The sequence below is a fragment of the Myotis brandtii genome, unplaced genomic scaffold (genome assembly GCF_000412655.1).
Source record: "Myotis brandtii unplaced genomic scaffold, ASM41265v1 scaffold199, whole genome shotgun sequence".
Taxonomy (NCBI): Eukaryota; Metazoa; Chordata; class Mammalia; order Chiroptera; family Vespertilionidae; genus Myotis; species Myotis brandtii.
In genome coordinates this window covers 1,703,005-1,715,606 of record NW_005357414.1, presented here as the reverse complement: position 1 = coordinate 1,715,606, position 12,602 = coordinate 1,703,005, and the positions used below count along the sequence as shown (strand labels likewise).

The window sequence follows — 12,602 nt, the reverse complement described above, 5'->3', positions numbered from 1 at the left end:
AGGCGGTCTAAACCACATAACTAGCAATATGAAAGGTCAGGGGGATCTAAACTGCATGTCTAATGACATATTAGGGGAGGAAAGGTTACCCTGTGGGCTAGGTCCTAGTGTATAATAGTTGTTTTCTCAGTTTTGCCCATTGCTGGGTACCCGGGACTTTCTGCCCTGTTGGCATTCCATACCTGGCCTATCGTTCCTGCTCTGCTCATGCCTAATTGCCTACTCTATTAGAATGACATGGCCACATGAAAGTAACTGTTGGAAAACTCAGAGTCAAGAATAGATTAGCTGCCTCAAAAGAAGTTAGATCCATGATTGAATTGAGGGTAATATGACACCCTACTGTGTTAGAACTGGAGGCTTGCTCCCTTCAGTAGGTTTTTGGGCTTCTGGTGTAGCGCTGTCATGGATGAGAACCAGCCAAATGGAGCAATTATAGGGAAATCTGCCCCCCCAAGAATCTGTTCCTCTTTTCTTGGCTGTGGGTGTAGAAAATTAAGAGTTAACTGTGGGGCTCAGTGGTATACTTTTGCTTCTTTGTTTAGCATATTGGAAGTATCATGGGCATTTCAGAAACTCAGGAAGGGTATTGGTATGGCTCATAGGAGACTCTGGAGGTACTGAGGACCTTTCCAAGGTGGTTGGGGGCCTCTCTCTGCTCTCTGTATACTGTAGTTTCTGAGTTTTGCCTGTGGTGAGCCAGGTACTGGGTAACTATGTGCAGCCTCCAACTTGGTCCCTTGCCTAAGGTGAGTAACTTTACTGCTGGGTCAGTAATAAAGAATACCAGCTTTGTTTCTTTCTTTCTTGGACTGCTCCAGAGGGTTGGGGTGGAGAGTTGGGATAAGTTCATGTTTGGGTGATTGAAATTCCAAGTCATCAGTCCTTATCACAAACCATTAAGGTCATATGTATTTCAGAAATCAAAATTTTTGAATTTTAAAAAGGCAATACAGTGCATGTAGAGTATTTTACATACACTGCCATTGGGGTCTGGGGCAGCACCCCATAATCAAAATACATTATTTTGTGGAAAATATATTAATATTCACCATAAGTGTAATAAATAGTTTGTTAATTGCTTTAGCTCAGTTCAAATCATGTTTTACTACCAAATTAGCCTTGAAAAAACGAACTTTGAGAGCTTTTTATATTTGTTGATTGCTGATAAAGGATTGTGGACCTGTAATTGTCATTGGTTTTGTACTTTTAATCAAATTGACCCATGGGGGAAAGGCATGTTCTTGATGGCTATTTCCTTGGAGGAGTTCTCTGATGAGGTATTGTGCAAGTAATGGGCTCCTGCCTGTGTTCCTCTCAAGATCCCTTCTCTTTTCTATTCTTCTTTCTCTTTCTCTTGAGAAGGATTCAAGTGGGTGTCTTTCTTATAGTGTTTTTCCTTATAGTACCCTTTACTTCTAAATGTAAGCTCTGAGAGAACTGAAGAACCAAATGCTAAAGAATATGCTTATGACAAAGCCAAACAAATTTATAATGTAGATAATCTGTATTAATAAATGCTCATAAGATAGGGACACATATTGATGATTTTGTAAATGGCACCATTAAATCACTGCAGGTGAAAGAACACAAATATGGGTTTCATTTTTTTATTAGTCCTGAGTCCTGCTGATTGTCTCTGACTTTAGGCCAAGGTCAAATATTCAGCATATCTGGCTCCCAGGAATGGTTGATTATCCTGGGGTTTTTATTAAATGTGCAGATTCCTGAAGTCCCAGACTTCTGGAAACAACATTCTTAATGGATGAGCCCAGCAATTCACATGTTTAATAAGCAATATGCAGGGTTTCTTTGTCCCTCTGGAGAACCAGTGGTTGGGTGAAGGTCAAACTGCCACCACTTTGAAGCTTGTAATCCAGGCCCAGGTCAAGTAATATAGCATGGGACTGATTTGTCTCATAGGACAAGGTCCTTTTTGTCTGGTTTGACCTGGATGGAGAATAGAATCACTTAGTTGTGCTTAGAAACAAACCAACCCAATGTGGGGGAGGAAAAATAATTTTTCTTCTACCCTTCCAGGTTTTTGGCTGAGATGCCCTTGTTATAAAAGACACATTAACAAGAGAAGAACAAATAGATGTTGAATAAAATATATACCTTTGGGAGAGAGACCCAGGAAAACTGAGTAACTCCCTGAAACAGTCTAAGTTTCTAAGCCATCACCTTAAATACCATCTCTAGCTAAAGATGAAAGAAGATGTTGGGGGGTAGGGAGTGAGGTTATGGGAGATGATCAGGAAAAGCACAGTAAATTGAATAAGGCTGTTATGCAGATTTAAGTCCTCACCTTCTACATGGAAGAGCTTCTAGACCATCCTTCTCTACATGGTCCTCAGAGGGGGACATGCTTACAAATGGATATTTCCCTAATAAAAGTAAATGTATCTTACATAAAGGGCAACTTCTACTCAGTTTTCAGAGCTCTTCCTGTGTCTAGTGTTTCTTAAAAAAAACACACACACACAAAAAAACACCAAACAAACAAACAAAAAAAACCAGCCTAGAATAATCCTTATGCCAAAGAGAGAGATTTCGGGGAGGCAAATTCTGCTCCCTTTCAAAATCAAAGTGTGGTATAGAGGTTAAGAGGAAGTGTTCCAGAGGCTAAAAGGACCTAAAATTTCTCTATCTCCTACCCCCAAATTCTTACTCTCTCACTCTCCATCTCTGTCCCTTCCCCTCCCATCACATTCTCTCTCTCTCTCTTTCTCTCTCTCTCTCTCTCTCATCTCTATGACATACACACATGTAGATGCATGTGCAAACACAAACATATTTGGAAAACCATCTGCTTTTTAAATTTTTATATTACACTTTCTGTGTTAGAGTTGGTTATTTATTATTATTATTAAAGTAGATTGTCTCACTGCATCTAGCATTTCTTTTATTAATCATACTTCTTTTTTAATAATCATACCTAATTCTTCTTCCATTGCAGATTTTTCTCCTGGCCTGTCCTCCATGTCCGGGAGCTACCGTGGTCTTCAAGTAAGGGAAAATTGTTTTTTTGCTCTGTTGCCACTGCTATTCAGACTGTTTTGTCTGTTTGATAACCTAGGATGATGAACTCATTGCTGTGAACACCTTGGACCTGCACTCCTTTGTCTCTGGGCATCCCAAGGGACAAAAGTCTGTGTAACAGGCAAATGTTGTATGTGGACATTTTGTCAAGTGCGGACAAAGCCTTTTCAGCTATTTCTTGTAGTGGTGGTTTATGGCCAAGGCATGCTCCCTTGGAAGTTAGCCACCTTCCTAAACTTTCTCTCGAGAGTGAGTTGGTGTGCAGACATCTTCCCTCATTTCAAGAATCTTTTCATTGTGGTCCTGCTGCTCCACTGAGGATATGTCTTCACTTTGAAGGCTTTTGTTCTTGTGTTTTTATTCCCTTAAAATTAAAGTGAGGAGAGAAAAATATTACTTATTACAAGTTCTAGCTTTCTTAAAAATAGCGAACATTAAATCCATTAAGGTGTATTTCAGGCAAATCCTGTTTATCTGAAGGCAAGTTTGCTTTAGCAAAATTCTCAAGAGTCCTGGAAGCCTCATTGTAACTGTGAGTTGTGGCCATCTCATTTACCAAGCCTTTTATTAGAGTTGCTAATGAGAAGCTAAGTTGAAAAAATTAATTTCATCTCTTTTCTGCTGCCCTGGCCCCCATTTTGGAGCTGTTCCTGAACACTGAAATGGCCACAAGCCAGAGGGAAGGGACAGGAAATAAAGAGCCCCGAAGATCCTTGGATAATTGAGAGTGGTGTAAATGGCTTTCTGATTTACTTAAGTCATTAAAGTGTTATGTAGGGGGAAATATACCCTATTTGCTGCTTCAAATAGCTTCTTGGAATAGACAGTCTCTTGGCTTTGGTGAGTAACTTTCTGCTAGATGAGAGGTAATGGATCCTGATTTCATATATTTCCTACTTGGACAGCTCCTAAGCAAGAAGGGGTATTTAACCCTGTCTCCTCCCTTGATTTCCCAAAATGAGCTCAAATTTTTAGTGTAAAGTTTTCAAAGTAACATGTATTAGTTTTATTTCATTTTTATGAAAGTAATAAATCTCATTATAGAAAATGTAGAGACACATAAAGAAGAAAATAAACATCACCCTTAATTCTTTCATTGAGAGATAATTTTGGTTATTTCTTTTCTTTTCTTAATAAGCAGAGATCCTCTTTAGAATTTTTACTATAACGTTTGTAAACAATTCATTTTATATATACATTTTATACATAAACTACATAAATATGATTGCTGGATTTGTTTTTATAGTGGTTCTTTTTTCCCCCCTTTTCTTTGTTTTGTTTGGCTCCTCTGTTATATAAATATATATATTTGATTTCAGAGAGGAAGGGAGAAGGAGAGATAGATAGAAACTTCAATGATGAGAGAGAAGCATTGATCGGCTGCCTCCTACATGCCCCCCACTGGGGATCGAGCCCACAACTAGGGCATATGCCCTGACCAGGAATCAAACCTGGGACCCTTCAGTCCGCAGGCTGATGCTCTATCCACTGGGCCAAACTGGCTAGGGCCTCCGTCTATCTTTCCATGCCATCCTTGCATATTACCAAACAAGTATGTATTCTTCCATATTTTTTCCATGCTTATATGTGTATATACACACACACCTTTACACACACACACTTAACATGAGTTTTTGTTGTTTATTTTGTAAAAATAGAATTTTATACATAATTTAATACAACTTGCTTTTTTACTCAACATTATCTCATGGAAAATCTATTGGTATATCTCTTACTCTTTAATATATATATATATATATATTGACTTCAAAGAGGAAGGGAGAGGGAGAGAGAGATAGAAACATCAATGATGAGAATCATTGATTGACTGCTTCCTCCATGCCTCCCACTGGGGATCAAGCCCACAACCTGGGCATGTGCCATGACCGGGAATCGAACTGTGACCTCCTGGTTCATAGGTCGACGCTCAACCACTGAGCCACGCCAGCTGAGCTACCTTGTATTCTTTTAAAACAAGGGTGCGCAAAATTTTATAGAGGCACAACAATTTATTTAGCCAGTCTCCTATTAATGAACATTTACATTAATTCTTTCTAGATTTCTGCCATTATAATCAATGCTGAAATGAACATCATTATGCATACAGTGGGGCCTTGACTTACGAGTGTCCCGACTAATGAGTTTTTCGAGATACGAGCTGTCTCTTGGCCGATTTTTTGCTTTGAGTTGCGAGCTAAAATTCGGGTTATGAGCCAGCTTCTGATACCCCACTGCTAGTTGGCGCAGCGAACGTCACAGTGAATGCCACAACATCAGCCCAGCATCACGTGTCATTGTAATGGTGAAAATTGATTTGACATACGAGTAATTTGAGTTATGAGCTCCGTCACGGAACGAATTAAACTCGTAAGTCAAGGCCCCACTGTATGTCCTTACATACTACTGGTGCTACACACACACACACACACACACACACACACACATACACACGAATTTATATATATTTGTTAACTATATGTTCATATTGATTTAAAAAAACAGGCCATTATAATTTACTTTTACCTTTTGTATGTAATATATGAGATTATTCATTTCTTCATAATGCTACCAGCATGAGGTGTCATGGTTCTTTTATAATTTTGATAACTTAATGGATGAATTTCCTTGGCTACTAATGCATTTTATTATTATGTCATACTTTTTTTGCCCAATTAAATTTGCCTTTTGAATTGTCTGTTCATATTATTTGCCCATTCTTATAGGTTGTTTGTATTTTTCTTAATTTGTAAGACCTTGAATATTTTTGATATTGCACCTATGTCTACCATTGTTATAGATAATCTCTCCCAAATCTGTATGTATTTGGTTTGCTGGTGGTATATTTTTTCCACATAATATTTTAATTTTTCATATACAAATATGAATCTTTTATTAAATAGGTTCTGGTTTCTAGTCTGGGTTAAAACCGTTTTCTTAAAGGTAGATAACCAGTTGTAGTAGCATAATATATTATGTAAGTAAGTCCCTACTTTTTCCTGTGAACCAAACTATCATCCTTGTCATCTTGTAAACTTTTTAAAATTGAATTTATTGGACTAATATTGTTTAATAAAATTATATAGGTTTCAGGTGTACAATTCTATAATACATCATCTGTATATTGTATTATATGTTCACCATCCAAAATCAAGTCTTTTTTTCATCACCATTTATCCCTTTTATTACCCTCTTTTACCTCCTACCACCCACATTTCCCTATAGTAATCTACAGTAATCATCATACTGTTGTCTGCCTATGAGTTTATTTATTTATTTTTGCTTAATCCCTTCACCTTTTCACCCAGCACCTAACACCCTCCCCTCTGACATCTGTCAGTCTGTTTTCTGTATCTACGAGTCTGCTTCTATTTTGTTTGTTAGTTTATTTTGTTCACTAGATTCCACATATGAGTGACATCATGGTATTTGTCTTTCTCTGACTGGCTTATTTCACTTAGCATAATACTCTTCAGGTCCATCCATGCTGTCGCAAAAGGTAAGATTTCCTTCTTTTTTCCAGCCGAATAGTATTCCATTGTGTAAATGTACCACAGCTTTTTTATCCACTCATCTACTAATGAGCACTTGGGCTGCTTCCAAATCTTGGCTATTGTAAATAATGCTTCAATGAATATAGGGGTACATATATTGTTTCAAATTAGTGTTTCGGGTTTCTTCGGATATATTCCAAGAAGTGGAATCACTAGGTCATAAGGCAGTTCCATTTTAATTTTTTTGAAGTAATTGCACACTGCTTTCCACAGTGGCTGCACTAGTATGCATTCCCTCCAACAGTGCATGAGGGTTCCCTTTTCTCCCCATCCTCCCTAACGCTTGTTGTTTGTTGATTTATTGATGACTGGTGTGAGGTGATAATCTCATTATTCTTTTAATTTGCATTTAAAAGAACATTGGTTAGTGACATTGAGCATCTTTGCATATGTCTCTTGGTCATCTATATGTCCTCTTTAGAGAAATATCTATTCAGGTCCTTTGCCCATTTTTTAATTGAATTGTTTGGGGTTTTTTTTTTTTGGTGTTGACTTGCATCAGTTCTTTATAAATTTTGGATATTAACCCCTTATCAGATATATCATTGACAAATATGTTCTCCCATTCAGTGGGTTGTCTTTTAATTTTGGTGATGGTTTCCTTTGCTGTGCAAAAACTATTTAGTTTGATGCAATTCCGTTTGTTTATTTTTCCTTTTGTTTTTGTTGCCTGAGGAAATATATCAGAAAGAATATTGCTATAAGAAATGTCTAAGATTTTACTGCCTATGTTTTCTTCTAGAAGTTTTATGGTTTCAAAACTAACACAAAAGCCTTTAATCTATTTTGAGTTTATTCTTATGTATGGTGTAAGAAGATGGTCCAGTTTCATTTTCAGCACGTATCTGTCCAAAGTTTCCAACACCATTTTTTGAATAGACCATCTTTACCCCATTGTAAGTTCTTGCCTCCTTTGTCAAATATTAATTGAGCAAAATGGCTTGGGTCAATTTCTGGGTTCTCTGTTCTGTTCCATTGGTTTATATGTCTGATCTCATGCCAGTACCAGGTTGTTTTGAGTACAGTGGCTTTATAGTATAACTTGTTATCTGGTATTGTGATCCCTCCAACTTTGTTCTTCTTTCTCAAGATTGCTGTAGCTATTCGGGGTCTATTTTGGTTCCATATAAATTTTTGAAGAATTTGTTCTTGATCTGTGAAATATGCCGTTGGTATTTTAATAGGGATTTCATTGAATCTATGGATTGCTTTCAGTAGTATGGACATTTTTAAAATGTTAATGATTCTAATCCATGAAGATGATATATGCTTCTACTTGTATTTTTTTCATTTTCTTTCTGCAGTGTCTTATAATTTTCTGAATATGAGTCTTTTGTATCCTTGGTTAAAATTTTTTTTAAGAAGGTGTGAATAGAGCCCTGATCTGAGGCCGTATGTTGGATGTCAGGGGTTCTAGCACCTTTCTTTAAAAAAAAATCTTCATTGATTTCAGAAAGGAAGGGAGAGGGAAATAGAGATAGAAACATCAATGATGAGAGAGAATCATTGATCGGCTGCCTCCTGCACGTCCTCCACTGGGGATTAAACCCGCAACCCAGGCATGTGCCCCCTACCGGAATCGAACCCAGGACCCTTCAGTCTGCAGATTGACTCTCTATCCACTGAGTTAAACCAGCCAGGGCTCCTTGTTTAAATTTATTCCTAGGAGTATTTATTATTGTTTTGGTGGATTCTTTAGGGATTTTCTATGTACAGTATCATGTTGTGCAAATAATGAAAGTTTTACTTCATTTCCAATTTGGATACCTTTGATTTTTTTTCTTCTTGTCTGATCGCTATGGCTAGGATTTCCAGTACGGTGCTGAATAAGCATGGTGAAAGGGGACATCCCTGTCTTGTTCCAGATCTTAAGGGAAACACTTTTAGTTTTTGCCCATTGAGTATGATGCTGGCTGTATGTTTGTCATATAGCTTTTTGTTTTGTTGAGATACGTTCCCTCTATTCCCACTTTGCTGCGAGTATTTATCATAACTGGGTGCTGGATTTTGAATGCTTTTTCTCCATCTATTGGTATGATCATGTGATTTTTATCCTTCATTTTTTTATGTGATGTATCATGTTTATTGATTTGCGGATATTGTACCATACTTGCAGCCCAGGAATAAATATTAGTTGATCATGGAGTGTGATCTTTTTAATGTATTGTTGGATCTGATTTGCTAATATTTTAGTGAGGATTTTAGTATCTATATTCATCAGGGATATTGGCCTGTAATTTTCTTTCTTTGTATGTTGGTGGGATTTGTTAGCCTATTATATTTAAATCGTTTCCATATTTACTTAGAAATATTTTTAAAGGTAATGAATGATTGCTTTATTTTGTCAAGTGCTTTCTCAATGTTTGTTGATCACGTTGATTGTTTTAAACATTAAAAGCAGATTTTTTATTGATAAAATGCTGATTTTATGAAAGAAAGATTATTATATCTTTATTTTTTTCTTGTCCACAAATATATTTTATTTTTTAAATCTTTATTGTTGAAAGTATTATATATGTCCCCTTTTCCCCCCATTGACCTCTCCCAACCCGCCCCCCGCCCCCGGCTTTCATGACCCTATTGTCTGTGCCCATGTGTTATGCATATATGCATACAAGTCCTTTGGTTGATTTCTTCCCCCACTCTTCCACCTCTGCCTTCCTTCTGAGGTTTGACAGTCTGTTTGATGCTTCTATGTCTCTGGATCTATTTTTGTTCATCAGTTTATGTTGTTCATTATATTCCACACATGAGTGAGATCATGTGATATTTATCTTTCTCTGACTGGCTTATCTCACTTAGCATGATACTCTCTAGGCCCATCCATGCTGTTGCAAATGGTAAGAGTTATTTCTTTTTTACAGCAGCATAATATTCCATTGTGTAGATGTTCCACTGGTTTTTAATCCACTCATATGCTGATGAGCACTTAGGCTGTTTCCAAATCTTAGGTATTGTAAATTGTGATCTATGAACATAGGGGTGCATATATCCTTTCTGATTGGTGTTTCTAGTTTCTTGGGATATATTCCTAGAAGTGGGATCACTTGGTGAAATGGGTGTTCCATTTTTAATTGTTTGAGGAAACTCCATACTGTTTTATACAGTGGCTGCACCAGTCTGCATTCCCACCAGCTGGATTTTTGGTTTCTCTTTTTCACTTAAGTTTTTGATACAGTGAATTATATTTATAGATGCATTACTAGAATAAGCCCTGCCTATCACAGTTTATTATTATTTTGGTACATTGCTGGATTCTATTTGTCAATCTTTGATGTAGAACTTGGCCTCAGTGTTCATAAGATTGGAGTCATTTTTTCATCAGGGTTAAAAATTAAAATTATGGTGGCTATGTAAAATGAACTGTAGAATATGCCTTCATTTTCAGGCCTAGAATACTTGAATTACCCTTAAAATTAGGTGTTTTTAAAAGATCACATAAAAAATGTAAAGCCCATCTGGTTTTAGTGCCTTCTTCAGTTGGTAGATCATTAATCATCTTTCCAATATATATGCCTAAGTGACCATTATGACTGGTCGACTGGTCGCTGTGATGATGCAGTGACCATCAGGGGGCAGACGCTCAACAAAGGAGCTTCCCCCTGGTGGTCAGTGTGCTCCCACAGCCAACCTCCCGCAGCTGACCAACCTCCTGCGGTCCCTCCCCCCAGCTGGTCGTCCCCAATCGGCCCCGATCACCCTGATCGCCGGCCAGGCTGAGGGACCCCACCCATGCACAAATTCGTGCACCGGGCCTCTAGTCTATATATATATAAAAGCCTAAGTGACCGAATGACTGAACGACCGGTCAACCGGTTGCTATGACATGCACTTACCACCAGGGAACAGACACTCAATGCACAGGATCGGACTCCCTCCTGTCTGGATTGGGCCTGCGGGGCTTGGGCTCCCTCCTGTCTGGATCAGGCCTGTGGGGATCGGGCTCCCTCCTGTCTGGATTGGGCCTGCGGGGAATGGGTTCCCTCCTGTCTGGATCGGGCCTACAGGGATCGGGCCTGTGGGGATTGGGATCCCTTGTGTCTGGATCAAGCCTGTGGGAATTAGGCCAAAACTGGCTCTCCGACATCACCTGAGGGGTCCTGGATTGTGAGAGGGCACAGGCCAGGCTGAGAGACCCCACTGGTGCATGAATCCATGCACCGGGCCTCTAGTGTATTATATGTTAACTAGAGGCCTGGTGCAGGAAAATCATACACTTGGGGGGTCCCTCAGCCGGGCCTGCACGCTCTCACAGTCTGGGAGCCCTGAGGGGATATCCAACTGATGGCTTAGGCTTGCTCCTCGAGCAGGCCTAAGCTGGCAGTTGGACATCCTTAGAGCTGCTGCAGAGGTGGGAGAGGCTCCCGCTACTGCCGCTGCACTCGCCAGCCATGAGCCTGGTTCAAGGCTTCTGTCTGAGCAGCGCTCCCCCTGTAGGAGCGCACTGACCACCAGGGGGAAGCTCCTGCGTTGAGCGTCTGACCCCTGGTGGTCAGTGCGCATCATAGCGACGGGTCATTCCACCATTCGGTCGATTTGCATATTAGCCTTTCATTATATAGGATCAGTCTATTCAAACCTTTATGGGTCAATTTTGGTCATTTGTATTTTGGCTCATAATCACTAGCTTATGTTGCTTAAGTGAATACTTTCTGCTATTCTATTATTATTTCAGGGGTTAAAACCACAAAAACATCCTATTTACAAATTCCTAAATCTTGATGTACACAGGTGGGCACTGCTGTGGTTTTTATGCCAGTGTTTTCTGTGGGTTCACTGATGATCAATATATATCCATCTCTCTCTCTCTTTTTTTTTTCTGTTCACCCTTTACCATACCAGACATACATGAATTTGTTTGCTTCCCAGATAAGCAGGAGCTGGCATGTTCTTCATGGTGGCATGCCCAGTCACTGCAGGAAATGGGTATGGTGTGCCCAGCAGGCCTCATGACCCATGCGGGGCAGGAGCTAGCAATTCTTTTTGGAGTGGGGAAGGGGTAGGATTCTCCGCAGGGTTCCCATGGTACTTTTGACAAGAGGGAATGACTATTCCCCAGTGTTCTGGCTGGGTCACAGAATGCTTCATTTATGTGTCTTTCAGTTGACATGCGACATGCTAAGTCTGCTGCTAGAAAGGCTGCCCCAGTGGAAAGCATGCATTCAGAACATGGAGCTAAGATTGGAAGGGGTTCTACCTAGTCCACCACTACAGCAACCTTGGCCATGGTGCTCTTTTGATTTCTAATAGCTCCAACTCTTAGAATTCTAGCCTGGCTGCCTTCGACCTCTGAAGGCCTCTTATCTTTCCTGTTCTTGGCTCCTCCTCTGTACAGCTCTTATAGCATCACCAGAATTGCTTGTTTTGTTGTGTCTGTACATGCAGTGCTATTCTGTGTCTGAATCTGGGCCACTTTTTAAATTCAGTTGGTTGTTTTCAGTGGTTCTTTAATGAACAGCTATCTCCAGCATCTTCAATATGCAAGCCACAAATGATTTACCTCACTTAGGTTTGAGTAAAACCAATATATCCTTAGAAACCATTCTGTGCTTACTAATCCTGCTATTAACTTTTGAAAAAAGTTTACCTGTCTAATAAAATTTCTTTAGATATTGGGCATGCATTTAGGATAACATCTAGTTCAGTGGTCGGCAAACCGCAGCTCGCGAGCCACATGCGGCTCTTTGGCCCCTTGAGTGTGGCTCTTCCACAAAATACCACGTGCGGGCGCGCACGTACAGTGCGATTGAAACTTCGTGGCCCATGCGCAGAAGTCGGTTTTCGGCCTGGGCGAGTCTATTTTTAAGAAGTGGCGTTAGAAGAAGTGGGGGGTGTCGGTCGGTTGGTCGGACGATGGGAGATGCAGTGCAGGCAGGCCACGGGATACACAGCGCGGGGGAGGTAGTACATTGTTTTGAGGTACGTTCGCCAAGGTCGACCCCTTCCAACTCTCCCATCCACACTCGTCTATCTGAAACAAGTATACAAGACGAGTGTGGGGGAGAGTTG

The 12,602-nt window shown here is 39.7% G+C and overlaps 1 protein-coding gene across 3 annotated transcripts in view; it reads left to right on the top strand.

The window, feature by feature from the left end:
• Nucleotides 1-12,602, top strand: part of TMEM164 (transmembrane protein 164) — a 215,557-nt gene that overhangs the window by 81,580 nt on the left and 121,375 nt on the right. For all 3 annotated transcript variants that reach the window (XM_005865206.2, XM_014538824.1, XM_014538825.1), the window contains exon 3: nucleotides 2,960-3,009. In XM_005865206.2, the coding sequence (XP_005865268.1) occupies nucleotides 2,960-3,009 (50 nt within the window). The remainder of the gene's footprint in view (nucleotides 1-2,959; nucleotides 3,010-12,602) is intronic.